Here is a 21,748-nt window from a genome sequence, read left to right on the forward strand (position 1 = left end):
CTTTGTTGGCGAACAGTTTTCATAATAATTGTGACTCAAAATGTTCGCATGTCATGCCGAATATTCAACGCTTCGGCCGAGAGAGGTGCCGTATATTCGGTATTCGGCCAAAACCACTATTCGGGGCATCTCTAATCACCATAGTATATCTTTAGGTATTTAAATAAAAGTAAACAAACAATTTGTACATTTTCGGGTAGTTATAACTTATAACATTTACTGGTTAACCGCCTGGATCAGCCACTGAACGACTTGACTTTGACCAGGGGTGCGAAACTCCTGACTTCGGTCAAACTCGCCTCCGCTCGGCTCAGCATTGCTCCGAGCAATTATTAGGGTTGGCACCACTTGACTTCCTTTTGCGTGCACGACCACAGATAAGATATTCACTTGATTTTTGGCAACCCTAAATAGCCGAAAGGGATAGTGACAAATATTAGAAAGGGCCATCATGATTCGACCCTGAACCGCTGTCAAACTTCGTTTTTGTAGGAAGTTTCCTTTCTGTACGGTAGTACTATTAATTATTCTGTGCTTTGACCTACATTACTTAATCGTGTAATTTCATCTACCCTCAACTGGCTTAAGGAACCATTTGAGGGTAGATGAAATTGTTTACTTTTATTGAAATACCTAAAGATACAGAGTATAAGTCGGAATAATAAGCTGTATATTTCCATCACTAATCACACTAGGAAGCGTTTACAATCGTTGAAGCGAAAGCGGTCAAGCGTGAACTGTGAACACTGCTCGTGTTCAGTCGACCGATTATCTGGGGGCCTAGTCAGATAATCCTTGATAGAAACCGCTAATCGAAACTTTAAAAAATATATTTTAATAATCACGTGACTTTTCGCATATAGCATCTGTCATCTCGTTCTCATTTTAAAACTACTGCATCTGGTTGACGTAACTGGTGACGTGGTGACCGAAGAGCTGGCGGCTACCTCGCACAACGTATCACCATTGTGATACAGCGAGGAAATGCCGCCAGCATCCTTGGTACACTGCCTCAGGGGCCTAATTTAGATTTAAGCTACTTAGTTATTAATTTCATTTAGTAGTACCACTGTATGTGTGGACACAAGAGCAGCCGATGCAACGGAGCCACGCCGTTTTGTCTACTAAATAGTGTTTAGTTTTAAGTTTATAAAATACATATGTATGTTAGTCTGTAAGGTATTTCTAATATGGGCCTTATTGCCTGAATTAAAATTCTAAATAAATAAAATAAATATATCTTGTATGTAAATACATTATTTTTTCCGTGTTGGATTGTATTAAAACTTTGCACATACAGTGACATGAGGTATATCTAGTTGATCTAGTTATGTAATTAGTTTATATAGCTCCAGTTTATAAACAAAAGTTTTGTATGAAAAATTTAAAATCGCTGTATTTTATTAACTATGGTATCAGAACTAGATATACCTTATCCTATTGTGAACAGAAAGTTTCAGAGCAATGTAGGTACCTAGTACCTAGTCGTTTTAAAATGAGAGCGAAACTACGTTTATATGGAGAATCGAGCTTGCTGGGGACTCTTAATTCATTTTGGTTTCAAACCGTAAATGTTATACATTAATTTATTGCTTATTGAATTTTATGAACCATCAATAATTACCAAACCGAACCCTTTTACAAGCAAACTGACAAACACATCCTATTTCCAAACGCATCCTTTTCGCAACCCGCCACGCCGCCCGCAACGCGTTACTTCCATTTGCAAGCGCCGTTGGGAAATATACGCACTTGGATTTAGTGAACATGGAGATTCTATTTATATTAAGGTTAGTAATGTTTTATAATAAATTATTGTTAAGAACATCATCCGTCTAGTGGCGCCCTCATTAGAGGGAATTGTGTTGTCTATAAACCAATTAATTTCTGTATTAATCAGTACCTACATCAAAGAGAATTTAGACCAGGGGAATATTGTCAAAGTAAATTATGTAGTCAGTACATTTATTACCATCTTTCGACACAAATGATTAAAACGTTTAGAACGCCATTTGACATTGATCCTTATTCTTTCACTGATATGTGTTAAATTTGTTAAATGTCAAAAAGTATCGCCATCTACTCGAGGATAGGCCAAAGGTATGGTTCCATCCAAAAGTTTTAATCATTTGTGTCGAAAGATATTATTATAAATATGTACCTAATACAATACTCCTCTATTTCAAATTCTCTTTGCCTGCATTGATATTGTTGTCCTACCTGTTCCCCAATTTTTGATTTAAGTGATAGTTTTATGTTACTTACTTTTGACTTTATCATATAAATGGAGAAATGTGACCACCATTTGCCGTTTACTTAATAAAAGAAAAAATAAGCATAATTAAACTGTGACAAAGACCAAAAGCCTAGCAAGTTAAAACATTTTCACGTCCACATTTTGTAGGGCAAAAATACCTGCATACTGAATTACATATGTATGTACATACAAACCTATATGTACATAGATAGACGGTAGAGAGTACAAAAACCTAACCTTGATCTATCGACCTTGTCTGGCGCAAGAATGTTTAGAATTTTTTCACATCTCTTAGATCTTAGAATTAGATTTGTAAATTTTTTGAGTGTCGATTTTGAGAATCACGTTTGTTTTATTGCTTTTATTGGGAATGGAATACCTACACATAGGGTCGAATAGCATATAACACTACTGTTTGTTTTACATTTCATTTATTTATATTTTATTTTATCACTGCTAGGTTAGGTTAGGTATGAAATAATAATAAAAACTTCGTGCAATTAGGAGTCGGCACATTTTTATAAATCTATATTTTTATAATGCTTTTCTCAAACCGTTATACCTATAGGAGAAATTATTGCGACAGACTTATCGTTTTTGTTTTTAATATTGTGAGCTACCTGCAGTATTTGCATGCATATTATACATACAAATACATACTTAATACAGATAAACTCAGCAGCACTACTACCTAGCCAACATTTCAGTCGTTCCTTATCAACTTCCATACAATATAACAGACCTGCCTAAACAATGTCCCAATCGTTTATGCATGCATAGTTAAAAATTTCCGAGAAGTCATTTCGGCATTAGCATGTCGAGCACTAGTACCACCACCTTATAGATATAATGTTACGTACCTAAATGTTTTCGCAAAGTTACATTTTATTTTGGCACGACGTTTTATAATAAGAGCGTATATAACATCGATCTTTTGGGAGCGGCTACTACTTTTTGCTAGGTACACGTTTTTGTCGATATCTAAAAACGAATCGTCGCGAGGAAGCATTTTGCCTGTTCAATGTCGGGAGGAAACTGTGTTGAAACATATCCTTCCAATCAGGAAATATACATTTCAAGTACGATATCTATTAGGGATTAGAATGGCGCTCCCGTACTTTGTTTCACGTTTAAAATACATTCATCCTCGTAGTTTTTACGGCGATGTAGTGGGAATAATGCAACTACACGTCTACGTAATAAAGGCGCCGGAAACAAGTCAAGAATTCTTAACACGCTATACAAGGCACACCTTTAAAATGTCTCTTTTCAACTTTCTTACCTTCCCTCTCTCTCCAGCCTGGTCTCGTCCTGTAGCAGTGACCTCTTCAGCAAAGCCACCAGGACCCGGGCCGACGAGCTGGACGTCAGGAACAGCGTGTTCGACTTCATCATCATCGGCGGAGGCACTGCTGGCTGTATCCTGGCTAACCGGCTGTCTGCTGTCCAGGAGTGGAAAGTAATCATCACCATCCTGTGGTTTCCACCACATCCACCTCATCATTTTCAGTTGAAGCTTTACGGCTCGGACACGACATTACGCGACTGGCGACGGCGGCAGCGACAACCATAGGTGGGAAGGGAACGAAATGACCGATCGCTGTATCTCGCTCCAACCTATGCTCGTCCAAGTCGCTCAATGTCGTGGCCGAGCCGTTAAAGAGTCACACGACCCCTCCGCCAAAAAACCGCCATATCGTTTCTAGATCTACTAAATAACTGACGTATCTTAAAGTTCGAATCGGGCCGTATGACAGGTTGGGACTTCCTAAATCGATAAACTCAATTATCGATGATTTTCCCACCCACTAGTGATTGCATCACAAGATTAATTATCATATCACTGCTAGTTTACAAAATAGATAAATATAAGTAATCACAATAATAATGATCATATAGTCCACATAGAGCATAGATTTTCACCAAGATGCACAACTTGCACATGCTTTTTGTTTTCACAAGGCTTATAGCACGTTAGCCATTATTATGTAAATGCGTTAATGGTAATGTCTCCTATGTCTCCGATCATGGAAGTGCTTTGGTGTCAAGGTATCATACTGTCAACCTGTGTGAAAAATTTAATACCTATATAAAATAAATAGACTGGGTTCATTATAGTTTGAGGAAAACGTCTTACTTGCCGCAACATTACAGTCATATATAAATAACATTTTGTGGTCTTCGTAAAACCCAACACAATGAATAATATACCTATGTAATGTACCTTAGGTACACAATGCAATAAATTAGCAGTAGTAACCTTAACTAAATACAACTAAACCTAAACCAACCCATAAAAACTAATCAAACAACCCAAGCCGCATCGCCCCCGATGCAAAGGTGCCCATCACGCTTGCTGCGTTACCGCGATGGACAACCTCTGCGCTAGGAAGACCCGGAGCGAGGGTCGAGACGTCTCTCCTGCAGGCGACGCCCCAGCTCCGCGAGAAAAGATTTCGCCTCATAATTAAATGAATTATCGCTAAATTCTCTCAGAGAAACAGTTCTCAATAGGAAACGTAGGTAAGAGCATGTTTCCCACTGACGTCCAGTTTTTTGCGGGTACGGTTTATTGCAGGATCTCGTTTTAGTAGTATACTCGTAAGTGCTAATATAGTAACGTTCACACGAGGATTCTGTTTGTTTCTATTGCTTTTTCCCAATTCCCAATAGATTTCTATTGCTCTTGCGTGTATTTCAATTTTAAGTCGTTCTCACCTCATCTCTGTAAAGTTATTAAAGGCCCAATGAGTCATGTTCCTTAAAAAGGTCAATGAAATGTCGTGACGAGCCCTTAGTTCGAAGGTCAATTGCTTCTAATATATTACAAGCTTCGGTGCTGCTTTCGTTTAGTTTAAGTGTTTATACCCTAATGACTGTCTAATACCTTCAAACTGCTTTAAGAACTACTTTACCCGATGGGCAAGTCGATATCAGCGAAGTTTTGGCGGAGGGGTGGGGGGAGAAGTTAAATATGATCTCTAAAATGTATCCTAATCGTTAACGTTAGTAATGTCCACAGAAAAGTCAGCGGTTTTCACGAACTTTTTTGATCCAATTGTCGAAATCGTGCCATGATAGTATTATTGTTAACAGACACGCTTTATTTAATACGTTTGAACTTAACTTTATTAAAATGTGGTCCAATTAGGTAATTGGCCAATTTTAATTCCTGTGGGCGAAAGTTAAAAATTTATGTATTACCTACCACGATTAAAATTAATTAAAATAATACCAAGGTTAAAATAAAATATTTACGACATACAGGCCAAAATTGAGTTTTAGTTAATTAAAATACATTCACTAATTAATTATAATATAATTTAAATTTGTACAATTGTACATCCACTTACTTTTATTTGCCTATTTAAGTATATGAGTCTGCATCTGCACTCTGCACGTAATGTCGCGACTCGAAACGTCAGAATAATAAAAGTAGATAAGTAAATCTAAGTACATAAAGTAGGTAAATACATACCAATGACATAGCTACTATATATGTCGCGAACTGTAATGAAACATTTTAATTGAGTGCTAATTATAAAAGACGAGATCGTGGGCGTGTTTTGGCTAATCAAAGATGGCGCCTGGTTGGCGGCGAGATACTTGAAAGAACCAGGGCTATAACCGCGAAAATCGAAGTTCGCAAATTGCGGGCATCTTTCTCTTTTACTCCAATGAAAGCGTAATTAGAGTGACAGAGAAAACAGCCCGCAATTTGCGAACTTCGATTTTCGCGGTTATAGCCGTGCTCAGGCTAATCTGCACGATGCATAGCAACCGTAAGTAGGGTAGCCATATATTATGATAAATGGAATATCTAGACAAAAGTCCGGACATCACCCAAAAAATCCTAATCCTGGGCGGTAATTTATCTATAAAAATAGTAAGATGGTTGCCCTGCCGGCGTATTATGGATAGCTTTATCCATCTTTATCCACATGATAAAAAATATGTCACCTTTTAACACCGTGGGATAGAAAGTGACGGACACCGTTTTATCACGCTGTCACGTAGACAAGAACGACCATCATATCCGTACTGAATTGCGAATTTGACTCTCATCTGAGGCAGCCGAGTTTCCTATTTTTTCTTTATTTGAAACATCGTATGCCTAAATGTTTGCAAGGTGGCTTAAAAATATTAAATTATGTTTTCCTTTTAATATATAATTATCCTATGATAAATGTTCAATCATAACGGTATACAACATCAACTAACTGCTATGATGGTAACACTTATCAACGTAACAGCGTGATAATGACACTGCCCGTCTCTTTCAATCGTCCGGTGTTAAAAGATGACAAGTGCTTTACATATACATATCACGTGAATAACTTCGTCCATCATACGCCTGCAAGTCCAAATTTGAACCCACGTACAGTTGAGCCATATTCGGTCGGCTACTTTTTCATTGCATCCGCGCTTCCAAAATCGGCTGTCGGCAGACATGACAGGACAACATAGGTATACAGGGTGATTCATGAGACGTGAGCAGGACTAATCCTGCACACTCAGTAACTGATAATTGATCGATCACCGTCGTATTTAGGTGAAACAACCACACTTTTTCCTATTTTTTAACCTTTTGGTGAGGGCAAATTTAATCCCCTACAATCATGGTCACCCTAAAAGACCTAATTAATAAACATAAAACCTCTTTAACCGTAATGATAGCATTTTCATTACGAAGAAAATAAACTGTCAAACTTGAGTGAGATACGAGTTTTCAAAAGTAACCAGACCGTGATGACAGTGATGACATTCAATTTGACACAGAATCTCGGTAGTTTAGTATTCTAATTTTAGGGTGACCAGCATGCATGTCGTAAATAAATTAATAACTTTTTTTTTTCAGCACGACTAGTAAATTTACGTTAACCTCACTAATACTGATATGAAACAGTTGCTTATAATTTACATAATGCGCAGTGTTAGTCCTGCTCACGTCTCCTGAATCACACTCCTCCTGTACACTCTGTATAAAGACTCTGAGACAGGAAAAACTATCTTGCAGAGGCTAACTTAATGTTAAAAATGAACCTAAGTTTGTATATTTGCTCCGTCACGTAAAAACAGCTGAACGGATTAAGTATAATGAACACGCAGTTAAAACGACATAGGTTTTTTGGTCGGTATTGAACGGACAGAACTTACCTACGAGTAGGTACATGTGGACAAAGTTGCAGGCAGGGAATTTTTTTAAACCTTAAATTTCTAACGAATGATGTACGTACGAATGGAGTACCTAATGGTTTGACATTTCGGTATACAGAACCCGTTTATACAGAATGGCTAAAAAATAACTGCATTCCCGTTGCCAGGGAGGTTTTGGGATTATACTGAGCAACTTTTACTATGGGATCAACCCAGAAATCGCGAAAAAAAATTTTACTGTTTCATACATTTTGGCTGGTCATTTTCTATGGGAGGTCTTTTTTTCGCGATTTCGGGGTTGGTCCCATAGTAAAAGTTGCTCAGTATAATCCCAAAACCTCCCTGGCAACTTGAATGCAGTTATTTTTCAGCCACCCTTATAGTACACAATCTAAGATGGATGGAGATAACAAAGTAATCAGAGTCCTGTGACGTATTTAAAAATAACTGAAGCTAAACCTTTGCATAGGTTTTCCAACCTTGAATATAGCCAGGTGTTGTGACGTCAGCACTTATCGGAGTTCCTTGTATTAATAGAACGTTGCTGTATACTGTAAGCAATGCAACGGCTAAATCTTGCAACGTAGCTTAGCTAAAATCCGATTACACAACTACCTATAGAACAAAACATAAAACCCTACAAAAAACTTTATTGAGGCAGGAGATGATTTCTTGTTACAACATTTTAAATATTCTATAAGTTACTTCTATGTCTAATGGTCTATTGATTTTCTGTGTGGGTAATACAGAGCGTCCAATATATATTTCAACAAGGTTTTTTTCAGCAATTGAATAGAAATGTTTAAATAGTCTGTTCCATATGAACCTTAAAAGAAAATAAATAAATAACTACGTTGCTCCGTCGTTAATTCGTCGCTAAACTCCAACTCCAAACGTACCTAATACTTACACCATGTATTTGCGCGAGCGAGACGCACGATTGAATGATAACTAACTGACATCATTTGATATCGTTTTGATGCCAAATGTACATTAGAATTGGCCTCAAAGTCGGTGCAGAGTTAGCTTAGATGGATTTTATTGACATTATTATGATTTCAAGTAGGTGTCATTTTATTGAAGAATGTCGCATTATAATCATTATTATTGATGATCATTATTATTGATATGTATGGATCTTGTTATCCGAAATAAAATATTAAATAAATAAAAAATTATGTTATTGTGACTCCACACGTTGACTCCAATTAACTCCAATTTGGGTTCATTTAGGCCTGCTAAATAAATCCTAGTACCTATTATACTTACGTTGAAGTACTTGGATAAATACGGGTTACAGAATTATAATCCTACGCGTACTTACGATACGAGTGTATACGAGTACGTACCTACTTGTATACAAAAAAAAATCTATATCAGTTACGGATTTCAATAATATATTTGTTTTTCGGGATTTTTTTTGAAACATAATTATACGGGTTGAAACAGAATTTTTATCATTTGAGGAGTACCTACAATATATGTTTTAACTAGCGACCCGCCCCGGCTTCGCACGGGTTAACTCCTTACTGCATGTAATAAAAAATATTTGTTGAAATTTGAACTTTATTAGCTGTCAATAAAGTTGAATATCATATCTGCCATATATGGCTTCGTATGCGGTAAAGGGTCAAATTATACACCTAAACCTTCCTCAAGAATCACTCTATTGATAGGTGAAAACCGCATGAAAATCCGTTCAGTAGTATTTGAGTTTATCGAGAACAAACATACAAACACACAAACAGACAGACGCGGCGGGGGACTTTGTTTTATAAGGTGTAGTGATTATTTGCTCGTGTTACAGGGCCCACCCGGTATACTTGCATATTGTACAATATAGAATACCTATAGATCAATGATCGTTTATCAGGCCATATCACTCGATCATGTGACGCACCACTTCAGCTTATTGCAATTCGATATCCTTTCATGTCAATTGACTTTGCTTTCAGGGTTTGTACACACATCATCATTTCACTAACAAACGTAATATGGGTAGGGGTTATACACGGATGGCCAAAAAAGAACTGCATTCCCGTTGCCAGGGAGGTTTTGGGATTATACTGAGCAACTTTTACTATGGGACCAACCCCGAAATCGCGAAATAAAAAATTACCCTCCCATAGAAAACGGACCAGCCAAAATGTGTATGAATCAGCCAAATTTTTATTTCTCGATTTCGGGGTTGTTCCCATAGTAAAAGTTGCTCAGTATAATCTCAAAACCTCCCTGGCAACGGGAATGCACTTATTTTTTGGCCACCCTGTATATTTACCAATTTGTTTGTATTGGATTAGTGTATTGTACATATATGCTTGTATCTACATGGGTACTGTTATGTACGATCCAACCATTCCTTAGCGTCGAAATTGTTGAATCGATTTAGATAAAGAACATGTCAATCGATTCATTTCCATGGGTCAAAAGTTCAAAACGTTATTAGTATGAGTTAAGGTTTAATCTTTCGCATGGTCTAATAAAACATGGTCTTCGATTCCCAGAGTGACACAGGCCTACGTCACAATAACATGGCCGCTATATATAGCGCTATCGCATATTATCATATAGCGCTGTCGCATGATGACGTAGGCTTGTGTCAGTCATTTTGTATGGGATTTTTGAGTTTCCAAAAAGTCCCGCTTGGCGCGCTGTTCAAAATCCCATACAAAAATAGTCATAACTCAAACGCGAACGCTCGTCACGATACCGAATGAAATTTCTCATAAAGTCACTAGACTTCAAAACCGATTTTCTTACTGGACCCCTATAAGCATGTTCAGACCTTCACTTCTTAAAATCTGTTTTAGTAAAATGTTCCTACCCAAATCTTTAAGAGGTACATAAGTGGAGTGGCATTTGTGAATACAAACGTACTTGACTCTTCCCTCCGTGGGTTTTAACTTTATATGTATGGGAATGAATGTTTCGCTTTTTTTTTAAGCGCTACAGCTCCTCAAACATTGCCTAAAATAGCCTAATTAACTAGGCCGCAAAGAGAAGTCTGGTTTTCAAATTAATTAGCAATTTTCAATTATCAAATAATCAGATATCAATTAGCGCAAAAAACTAAACAGACTAACTTAACCGCCTAAACAGCAACTTTACTTAAAGGTCCTACTACTTGAAGCGGGCGACGAAGAGAACATAGACTATGACATCCCGGGTGTCCCGACCGGGGACTACCGTCCCATCCTGTGGAACTACCGGACGGAGCGGAACAACTTCTCCTGCCTGTCCCGGCCCGGGGGAAGCTGCGAAGTTAGGACGGGAAAGGTTGGTTAAGACTATTAGAGAACATAGACTATGACATCCCGGGTGTTCCGACCGAGGACTACCGTCCCATCCTGTGGAACTACCGGACGGAGCGGAACAACTTCTCCTGCCTGTCCCGGCCCGGGGGAAGCTGCGAAGTTAGCACGGGAAAGGTTGGTTAACTGAGACAGAACATGGACTATGACATCCCGTGTCCCGACCGATATTACGAACACTAGTATTTTTTCCTTATTTCTTAATTATTACTAAATTTAGCCAGCGCGATTACACTGTTAAAAATTATCAATATCCAGGAAAACAGCACATTATTACGATAACTAGGTATAGGAAAAATACGGAATAATTTATCTTTATGCTGGCCAGCCAGCCAGCTGTATAATACGGTTTTTTAAAACATCATAAAGGGTTTATGATATGTAGAATGTAGATAAAATATTTTACTCCCTAGGTTATAAAATTATAATCTGCCATTTTCCATAAGGTCCTGGGAGGGTCGTCTGTCACCAACGACATGAAATACACTAGAGGTCACAAGGTGGACTACGATGCTTGGCATAAGGACACTATAGGCGCCGTGGACTGGAAGTTCGGGAATCTGATGGAGTATTTTAAGGCTTCGGAAGATAATGGTGAGTTCATATGATGGAGGTCCTTGGATTGGCTGGTTAATAGTCACGCGAACCTAGCCGGACCTATCTACAAGCCCCTGAAAAATAAATTTAAATACACAAAGTATTTTAGTGTTTGTAGCGTTTTTTTATACAAGTTTTTACAAGACGTAAAAAAATTTGGCGTCTGTCCAAAAATATAACAGTCACTTCAAAGGCATTTGAAGTTTGAACTAACAACAATAACACTCTGAACTGATACTCGTATTAGTACTCGTTGCCATGTTTACGTTCTCCTGGGCTACTCCCATTTTATGGTATTTAAAATTACCATACATACATTTTTATGGCTGTTATAAACCCTTTCCATAGTGGATTATCTACTTAGGTACTTTACTATCTCCTGGCTGACGGGATAAAATAACAACAAAAAAGTTCATCCACCCATGTATGCATTGTTACTGCCAAGTCTGTGCAAACTTAGCATGGTCGTAGGTATTCTAATTTTACACAAATTAGATTTTTCTTGTATTCAAATTCCAGGTGATTACGACGTATTGATGAACTCTTTCTACCACTCCCGCGGAGGGGAGATGCGTCTGCAAAGGTTCAAGTACGTCGACAAATACATCGAGACCTTCGCCACGGCCTTCGCCGAAATGGGCCTTAGGACCTTGGACATAAACACCAACGCTGCTGAAGCCATCGTCCTCAATCAGTTCGCCGTCTCCAACAACACTAGGCTCAGCACCAACACAGCCTTCCTCAAAACTGTCAGGCATAGAAAGAATCTCATAGTTATGACTGGAGCCACGGCTACTAGAATAGTCGTTGATAAACAAGAGAAAACTATAGAAGGAGTATACTACGAAATGGAAAAGGGAAAGGAAAGACCGGCATACGCTAAGAGAGAAATCATTTTAACCGCTGGAGCGATTAATAATGTAAAGTTACTACATCTGTCTGGAATTGGACCTAAAGCTGAAATGAAGAGGCTGAATGTCAGTTCAGTAGTGAATTTGCCTGTTGGTTTGAATTATAGAGATCAAGTCACGACTGGGGGACTATCTTTTGCCTTAAGTGATGTCGCACCAGTCAGTGATAATGACATTATTAATGATTTCAAGAGATGGTTCGCTAGTAGGAGCGGTACTTTAGCTTCCAGGGGAATAAATCAGCTGTCAGCGTTTATACAGTTGTATGAAAATGAAAATGCGCCAGATGTAGAGTTAAGTTTAGAAGGAAATTTTATAAGAAGCGATAAATTCCTGCTAAACAATGTCAGTGTACATGCAGCGGAAGAAACTCAATTGCCATTGGCTTATTATAATCTAGTTAATGTTTATCCCATTTTACTTAAGCCAAAGAGTAAAGGAAAGATTACGCTTAATAAGAGGAATCCTAAATACGGTCGGCCGATTATACAAGCTAACTTATTAAAAGAGACCGAAGATTTAGATACATTAATAGATAGCGTAGATATAGCTTTACAAATACTTGATACTAAAGAAATAAAAAAGAATGAGGTTAAATTTGCGCCGTTAGATTTGTTCCCATGCGATCGATTAAAGAATAGAGAACAGTGGAATTGTATCGCGAGACATTATACCAAAGCTTTAGGTAATCCCATAGGAACATGCATAATGGGTGAAAATAGCACAACTTCTGTAGTTGATTTTCAATTAAGAGTACATGGCATAGAAGGCCTTAGGATTGTAGATGCCTCTGTCATGCCAACACACGTTCGTGGTAGTTTATTTGCACCAACAATGATGATCGCGGAAAAGGCTTCGAAGATGCTACTCAAAGACTGGAAAGAAAATAAAGGTCTATCATTTAACAAGCGATAGATTAGAAATAAAACAATTAAATCAATACCAATCTGTTTTAATTAAATCACTTGCTTTTTCAGCAATCATAATAACAGGAGCTGCAGTGGAACCTCTTATTATTTTTGGAATCACAGATGCGTCGACCACTCTCAAGTTACTTGTGCCATAAACCTTTAATTTTTGATCAACCACTGCCGTTTGATCGGCCACTGTGCCCATTTTACACGTGCCGACATAATTATGTAAAGGGCTCGAAAAATGGCGAATGATACATAGCCAAAATTCATCAGATACCTTCTCATAATCTTGGCATTCGTTGTTCAATATGGGCCGTGGGTCAAACTCTAGGTCTGCCCTTCTGAATACTTCAGTGTCAAAAAGCTTTACTACCTCTTGTATTCCATACAGCAATTTTCTCTCATCTGCAGGATTTTTTAAAAAGTTCGGGTATATCAATGGATTCCCATACACTGGATCACTAGAATTTAGAATGATCTGACCACGGCTTTTGGGCGTTAACAGAGATACGCACATATCGATGTGACTATAGTACATATTGGAATTATGTCCTCGGAATCTTACTTCGATATCTGCAGTATTAAGTATGTCTGATACGTTTGTCTCTAAAAATGCCACCACTTGAAAATTTGCTGACAAAGGCCCGATACTTTTCTTGTAATACATTGATATGTCTAATAATTTATCTGGAAACTTTTTTCTCGTTGCAGTCTTCCCCAACTTTATAACAGGTAGACATACTGACAAATGATCATGAAAATTAGAACCTACAGCTAAATCGTTAATAACATTTATCGATAAAAAATCTAAGTACTCTTTAGGACCTATTCCAGAAGCCATTAACAATTTCGGGGAATTGATAGCACCTGCGCTTAAAATAACTTCTTTAGTAATTCTTACTTTAACTTTTGTACCATTTACAATATAATCCACTCCCGTAGCTTTAAAACCGTCGTCCCCTTCAACAAAATTGATTTTACTTACAAGCGCTTCCGTAACTATATCTAAATTCGTTCTCTGACTTCTGATAGCTTCAATAAAAGCTGTGTACGTGCTGACTCTCTCTCCGAAATACGACATGGTTTGTATTCTCATGAAGCCTAACTGATCTCTTCCATTGATATCAGTATAATTATACCCTAATTCATTTAGCGCGCTTAGCAGAACATCGACATTATAATCAGCATATGGGTATCTTCCGACATCTAGAGGACCTTGTGTGGAATGGAAGAGTTTATTCTTGGAGATGTCCTTGTCGTAGTTGCCCTCAGAGTATCTGTAGTAGGGGAGGACGTGAGAGAAGTCCCAGCCATGGTTGCCGATGACGGCCCACTCGTCGTAGTCGGCGGGGCTGCCGCGCATGTAGGCCATGTCGTTGATCGTGGACGTGCCGCCCAGCACGCGGCCTTGGACGATCTCGCAGCCTTTGCTGCCGCGGTTGCGGCAGAACCTGAGAAAGGGATCGTAATATGTATATTCTAAATGAAACCGATTCTGTTAGTAGCTCTGATTCTGATGATGTCGCAATTATCGTCCGTGTCGATTACATGATATAGTTATTAGAAAGACTTATCTTTAGCTCATCTATAATAGTTTATGTAATAACAATCAAAAACTATGTTGTTATAAAACTGTCGTTTAATACTTAAATTGTATTGAAGTTGAAAATTCAAAACAACTGCTTGCGTGTGAGTGTTATAAAATCGACGCGATGATACGTCGAGATAGACATTAAATGTCCATTAACTGGTTGGATTAGATATTACGAACGCCGTACACGATATGTTTACAACTGGGTATTATCTGTCTTTTGAAGGATTGGTTTGCCACAAAATATGTCATAGGTATTTTAACGTTTCCTGTAGAATATTTTAGTTATAGTTTTATAGGCACAATTTTTAACTTTAAAGTTTGTTAAATTGACCTACATAATAATATTCATCTTCATCAAGCATGTTACGATTACCGTAAACCACCCAACTATTATCCAGTAGGTACTACAAGTATGGTCCAAGTATGGTCGGACTATTATATATAATTGGAAGATTTAAGACTATGTTGGTTAGTTATACGGTATGGTCTTTTGACTATCTTAGCATAGCACCATAGAGCAAACACAATATAGAAAAACATCCCATTAAAGTTAACGGTAATTTACCCCTTCCTGCTAGTCCAAGCTTGCCTAACATCGGCACCATCTTTGTCTTTTAGACGGCCCGCCTCACAAAGCCTGCATATTTAAAGGACTTACCCCTTCTTAGGCCTCATGCTGTAATTCCAGTCTAAGCTTGAGCCACGGAACTCGCTAGTCAGGCCGGGGATCAGCGCCATCTTGGGCTCTTCGGGTCCCGCTTCAAGAAGTAACACCTTCAATGGAAAATTAACTTTAGAGACTGTGTTTTAAAAGAGATTTTGCAATACCGTAAAACCAAAAGCTTCCAACTATGGTCCAAAAAGAACTCGAATATCTTCGATAAACATATAAGGTGTGACTATTATTTGAATATAAATAAATAAATAAATAAATATGAATATGAATATGAATGATTTAAGTAGTTCTATAGCAAAATATTATGTTTATACTTAAATGAAAGAATAAACTCAGAGAAAACCAAAAATGACATTAATATTTAATTTCGTATTGCACTTGTGAACTATAATTGCAACGGAACTATAGTTGGCTGATGTGTGGTTTTACGGTACCTAATTGACTGAAACGTAGCGAAAGTCTACGTTTTGACTCAGGCATTTTGCTTTCATTAGCATGTCGGTTTTTTTTTTCGTATAGTTGATTGATAACATGCTTAGCGTATTCGTTTAATTTATAAGAGTTTCATTCTACTTAAAGTACGAACTAATTCTCGCATGCGTCGCCACTTAACAGGGCAACGTTAAGTGGCGATAATCTCAAGCACTCGGTAGGCTGCCTCGACCGATTCTCGAGTGCATATGGAAGGTCACGGGATCTTTATAAAGATAGTTTTTTCTGCCCTCAGAGGAATCACAAAGGAGAATTATTTTCTTGTCAAGGCTTACTTTGTAAAGGCTTCTTTCAAGAATTTATGTAAAAGTTGCATTTTATCCACAAGCGTGGCAATGTAATTGCTATTTTGAAGTTGTTTTCTCATGTTGGCTTTTAAGTAATGATTTTGAATCATAAATATTTAATCAAGTGGGTTCCAATTCAAGTCCCGGCGGTTCCGCGGCCGGTACCCGGTACCCTGACACTTCGGTGTTGCGCAATACATCGCAACCATGTGTTTTGTAGTTTTTAGTTTTAAATTATATTGTTTTTTATAATATGTATGCTAGTTTAAGGTATTTATTTATCTATGGGCCACTAGTTGCCTGAAATAAAGTTTTTCATTCATTCATTCATTCATTTAATACCTACTTTTTTGGATGTGGTTGGTGTAACGTTTTATAAGTAGTATTTTCATGGCGCATGCATGTGTGATGAAAAAAATTGTTAGTAACATACCAAGGTTTTGCCGCCTATCGGACGCCTCAGGGCCCTATTTCACCAAGCCGACATTTGTCAGTGACATATGTCGAGTGACAATTGTCAAGTGACAGGTGACAAGTGACAATTTCGTAAACTGTTTTTGTATAGAAGTGCTTATAAACTTGACAGGCATTTAGTTACAATTGTCAATCTTTTATATTTAATTAATTGTAAGCCTTTAGGGTACAAATAAAAATCGCTTTATATCGCTTTTAAATTCTTCTTAACAAGCATGAAATCATAATAACACTATAAATAGTAATTGTTGCCTACGAAGGCGTTTAGTACTTCAACATTTAGGATTTGGATTTCGAATAAGTCTCAGTATAGTTTTGATTACGTTGGGGACCGGTAGCGAAATTAGGTACGTTTAGGTAGGTATTGTTTTTTTTTCATAATTTACTTGGGCGAATTTGGGCACTAACGGTAAAGTTAGGGTTTTGGTTAGAAAATGAATCTCTGCGAAAGCAACAGAGGTAATATATAAAGCAGGTACGAATAGATTTCTACTTTGACGTCACTGCACTTTGCATTTGCAGAAAAAATAACTTAAAAGTAACAAAAAAATAATGCTTTCACGCCTTGTCAACAAATAATGTAGGTATACGCTGCATTAGATGGGGTTGGGATCTCAATCAATATCATGTTAGTGATGACAACACGGCACATTGAAAGCAACTAACGATCTCTTGTCAAGAATTGACAAATATATCGACTAGTAAAAATTACCTTTGTTTCACAAAATAATTGTCATTCAATTTAAGATGGACAATTGTACCAAAATACCTGTCATGTTTATATGAAATTATATACAAAACAATTTACGAAATTGTCACCTGTCACTTGCCAATTGTCACTCGACATGCGTCACTGACAAATGTCGGTGTGGTGAAACAGAGGTCTGTCATTTTTTGACAATTGTCGTACCTGTCGTACTTGGTGAAATAGGGGCCAGGTATAGCTGGTGCGACATGGTGGAGGCGGATCTGCGCGAACTTCGAGTCAACAATGGGCGAGAGGTCGCACAGGACCGAGAAAGTGGCGCTGTCTTGTGTCGGAGGCCAAGTCTCATTTTGGGTCGCTGAGCCAACGAAGTGTGTGTGTGTGGAGGTTTTGTTAACCCTCGTGGCTTGAACCCACTTACCTTCCATTTCTTATTCTCCGGCAGCCTGCTAGCCACGACGCAGCCGGCCGTCCCCCCGCCCACTACCACGAAGTCGTATTCGACGTTGTAAGGTTCCTGATATTTTGTTAACCCTCGTCGCTTGAACCCTCTTACCTTCCATTTTTTATTCTCCGACAGTCTGCTAGCCACGACGCAGCCAGCCGTCCCCCCGCCCACTACCACGAAGTCGTATTCGACGTTGTAAGGTTCCTGATATTTTGTTAACCCTCGTCGCTTGAACCCTCTTACCTTCCATTTTTATTCTCCGACAGTCTGCTAGCCACGACGCAGCCAGCCGTCCCCCCGCCCACTACTACGAAGTCGTATTCGACGTTGTAAGGTTCCTGATATTTTGTTAACCCTCGTCGCTTGAACCCTCTTACCTTCCATTTTTATTCTCCGACAGTGTGCTAGCCACGACGCAGACAGCCGTCCCCCCGCCCACTACTACGAAGTCGTATTCGACGTTGTAAGGTTCCTGATATTTTGTTAACCCTCGTCGCTTGAACCCTCTTACCTTCCATTTTTTATTCTCCGACAGTCTGCTAGCCACGACGCAGCTAGCCGTCCCCGCCCACTACCACGAAGTCGTATTCGACGTTGTCAGGTTCCTGATATTTTGTTAACCCTCATCGCTTGAACCCTCTTACCTTCCATTTTTTATTCTCCGACAGTCTGCTAGCCACGACGCAGCCAGCCGTCCCCCCGCCCACTACTACGAAGTCGTATTCGACGTTGTCAGGTTCCTGATATTTTGTTAACCCTCGTCGCTTGCACCCTCTTACCTTCCATTTTTTATTCTCCGACAGTCTGCTAGCCACGACGCAGCCAGCCGTCCCCCCGCCCACTACTACGAAGTCGTATTCGACGTTGTAAGGTTCCTGATATTTTGTTAACCCTCGTCGCTTGAACCCTCTTACCTTCCATTTTTTATTCTCCGACAGTCTGCTAGCCACGACGCAGCCAGCCGTCCCCCCGCCCACTACTACGAAGTCGTATTCGACGTTGTAAGGTTCCTGATATTTTGTTAACCCTCGTCGCTTGAACCCTCTTACCTTCTATTTTTTATTCTCCGACAGCCTGCTAGCCACGACGCAGCCAGCCGTCCCCCCGCCCACTGCTACGAAGTCGTATTCGACGTTGTAAGGTTCCTGATATTTTGTTAACCCTCGTCGCTTGAACCCTCTTACCTTCCATTTTTTATTCTCCGACAGTCTGCTAGCCACGACGCAGCCAGCCGTCCCCCCGCCCACTACTACGAAGTCGTATTCGACGTTGTAAGGTTCCTGATATTTTGTTAACCCTCGTCGCTTGAACCCTCTTACCTTCTATTTTTTATTCTCCGACAGCCTGCTAGCCACGACGCAGCCAGCCGTCCCCCGCCCACTGCTACGAAGTCGTATTCGACGTTGTAAGGTTCCTGATATTTTGTTAACCCTCGTCACTTGAACCCTCTTACCTTCCATTTTTTATTCTCCGACAGTCTGCTAGCCACGACGCAGCCAGCCGTCCCCCCGCCCACTACTACGAAGTCGTATTCGACGTTGTAAGGTTCCTGATATTTTGTTAACCCTCGTGGCTTGAACCCTCTTACCTTCTATTTTTTATTCTCCGACAGCCTGCTAGCCACGACGCAGCCAGCCGTCCCCCCGCCCACTGCTACGAAGTCGTATTCGACGTTGTAAGGTTCCTGATATTTTGTTAACCCTCGTCGCTTGAACCCTCTTACCTTCCATTTTTTATTCTCCGACAGTCTGCTAGCCACGACGCAGCCAGCCGTCCCCCCGCCCACTACTACGAAGTCGTATTCGACGTTGTAAGGTTCCTGATATTTTGTTAACCCTCGTCGCTTGAACCCTCTTACCTTCTATTTTTTATTCTCCGACAGCCTGCTAGCCACGACGCAGCCAGCCGTCCCCCCGCCCACTACTACGAAGTCGTATTCGACGTTGTAAGGTTCCTGATAATTTGTTAACCCTCGTGGCTTGAACCCTCTTACCTTCCATTTTTTATTCTCCGACAGCCTGCTAGCCACGACGCAGCCGGCCGTCCCCCCGCCCACTACCACGAAGTCGTATTCCACGTTGTAAGGTTCCTGGTATCTTGACTGCGGGTACTTTTCTTGCGCTTTTTCTTTTCGAGTTAGGTTAGCTCTGAAACAAGTGTGTCGACTCACTTAAGGGGCCTACAGATAACCAGTTCGCCCTGATGATATTAGTCTGTCAGAAGATCGCGAAAGGGCACACATTACAGCATATTTTCTTTTTATTATAAGACTAATACCAATATTTTTTACTTAGTCTTCCCATAGTAGGTACCTAGTAAAATTTTGAACCTATATGTCCAGGGAAATTAAAACAATCACAGTAGGAACGCACTCTATACTTTTATTACGAATTAAGCTAACAAAAGCACTTGCCTGTTAGTCCCAAAGTAATCAGGATGATATTGACTGATATGCCTATACAGCATGTGAACCAGGGAAATGAGAAGTATCGTAGTAGGAGCACACTCTATACTTTTTATTACGAATTAGGCTAACAAAATTACTAATAAAACAGCTACTATTACTTACCTGTTTTTTCCAAAGTAGTCTGGCTTCGGGCCGATATACCCATACAACGTATGCACCAGGGAAATGAGAAGTATCGCAGTAGGAGCACACTCTATCCTGCCATCACACACCTTACACAATTCATCCGTTATATTCGAGCTCATTGCATCTTTTCTTCGCTTTTTCCTCTTCTGCATTTGACTAGGCCTGCGTGTTTTTCGAATTGTCTTTATTTGTAAACCCCATAGGTATATAGCAATATTTTCATTGCCATGTCATTTTCATTTTCCTGGCTTCTATTAGCACCTCATAGTAACACTGAATGAAACTGAATCCCGATTTCTTTAAAAACTACAAACCGTACAATATTGCACTATTCGTTGTCTTATTTAGATTTTTAAAATTTAGTATCTTTATTAATTATTTCGTTAGTACGACATTACGTTTAATTATTACCTAAAATATAAAATATCTAATATTACTTATTTTGTTGGTATATTTAAATTTTCTTCAAAAATCTTAAATTAAGTAATTCTATGCACTTAAAACTGGAACTCGATTTCAAATCTCAACGTCCGAGTTTAATTTTTCAACTATCACATGAAATTTTAATTTTGTTATAAAAAAATTGCGTGGGGTCCCGTATTTATCACCAGAAAAAAAAATATCTTAATTTGATTCGCAAAAAGAGCGTCTGATACGTGCATGTTTTTACCGGGAAATGCCTCCGGCGGCTGACGGCGGAATGCCTAAACTGTAAACAGCGCCATTGTCTGTCTGTTTACAACTAACACTCTGTTCTTTCATAAACTATGTGTTAATTTGTTTTGTCGAGCTTTGTCAACATAATAGCGAAACCTATTTAAGAATGCTACATACTGTACGAGTCTAGAAGGACAATGATAACAATTAGCAAACAATAGACCTGGGCTCGGAAGTCTCGGAACCGGTTTTTATAAAAACCCTAAATAGCCCAATATTTTTAATATTAGATAATATTTATCTTTATTTATCTTTCATCTTAGGCAAGGTAAACCAAAGTATGTACGAAATAGAACGTAATAATACCGGTATTTTTTCTTCAAATAGAAATTACGTATTATTACGTTCTTTTTCGTACTACGTATGTACCTACTAAAAGTTTTAGTATAATAGATTTTTAGTCCACGCTGGTGTTTAGCGATTAGCTTTTTTCATTAAGTTTGGCGAATTCTAACAAGCTAAACCTAAATAAGATTTACAGTAAATATAGTCCAGGGTGAATGTCACACATCAAATCAAAATTCTAATTTTGAATATTTGAATAAAATTTTTTATTTTTGAAAAAAAGTAAAAAGTAACGACATAACAAATGCAAACCATTACCATACATTATT

At 38.8% G+C, this 21,748-nt stretch overlaps 2 protein-coding genes across 3 annotated transcripts; one reads left to right on the plus strand and one right to left on the minus strand.

Annotated features, from left to right (window-relative positions):
• The first annotated feature begins 1,767 nt into the window (after positions 1-1,767).
• LOC134798138 (glucose dehydrogenase [FAD, quinone]-like) lies at positions 1,768-13,175 on the plus strand. The gene is made up of 5 exons (XM_063770475.1): positions 1,768-1,790; positions 3,557-3,716; positions 10,529-10,690; positions 11,172-11,319; positions 11,842-13,175. Exons 1-5 carry the CDS (start codon positions 1,768-1,770, stop codon positions 13,146-13,148), a joined length of 1,800 nt encoding a protein of 599 aa, XP_063626545.1. The 3' UTR covers positions 13,149-13,175.
• Positions 13,021-21,157, minus strand: LOC134798410 (glucose dehydrogenase [FAD, quinone]-like). 2 transcript variants are annotated; one of them, XM_063770827.1, is made up of 4 exons: positions 20,394-21,157; positions 19,818-19,971; positions 15,400-15,515; positions 13,021-14,598 (listed from the first exon to the last, which is right to left on the minus strand). In XM_063770827.1, the coding sequence occupies exons 1-4, from the start codon at positions 20,567-20,569 to the stop codon at positions 13,170-13,172; spliced, it is 1,875 nt and encodes a 624-aa protein (XP_063626897.1). In that variant the 5' UTR covers positions 20,570-21,157; the 3' UTR covers positions 13,021-13,169. The 2 variants fall into 2 exon arrangements, with proteins under 2 accessions (XP_063626897.1, XP_063626898.1); XM_063770828.1 differs by lacking the exons at positions 19,818-19,971; positions 20,394-21,157 and adding an exon at positions 17,933-18,033.
• Positions 21,158-21,748: the final 591 nt, after the last annotated feature.

Source organism: Cydia splendana, chromosome 16 (assembly GCF_910591565.1).
Source record: "Cydia splendana chromosome 16, ilCydSple1.2, whole genome shotgun sequence".
Taxonomy (NCBI): domain Eukaryota; kingdom Metazoa; phylum Arthropoda; class Insecta; order Lepidoptera; family Tortricidae; genus Cydia; species Cydia splendana.

Bases quoted from the DNA above. Each gene is read 5' to 3' on its own strand.
- LOC134798138 (XM_063770475.1), top strand. From the start codon at position 1,768: ATGGAGATTCTATTTATATTAAG. The intron at 3,717-10,528 runs GTAATCATCACC...CTTTACTTAAAG, and splicing joins CTGCTGTCCAGGAGTGGAAA to GTCCTACTACTTGAAGCGGG. The intron at 10,691-11,171 runs GTTGGTTAAGAC...ATTTTCCATAAG, and splicing joins GCGAAGTTAGGACGGGAAAG to GTCCTGGGAGGGTCGTCTGT.
- LOC134798410 (XM_063770827.1), bottom strand. From the start codon at position 20,569: ATGCAGAAGAGGAAAAAGCGAAGAAAAGATGCAATGAGCTCGAATATA. The intron at 15,516-19,817 runs GTAAGAGGGTTC...TTTCCATTGAAG, and splicing joins CGGAGAATAAAAAATGGAAG to GTGTTACTTCTTGAAGCGGG. The intron at 14,599-15,399 runs GTAAGTCCTTTA...TCCCTTTCTCAG, and splicing joins AGCATGAGGCCTAAGAAGGG to GTTCTGCCGCAACCGCGGCA.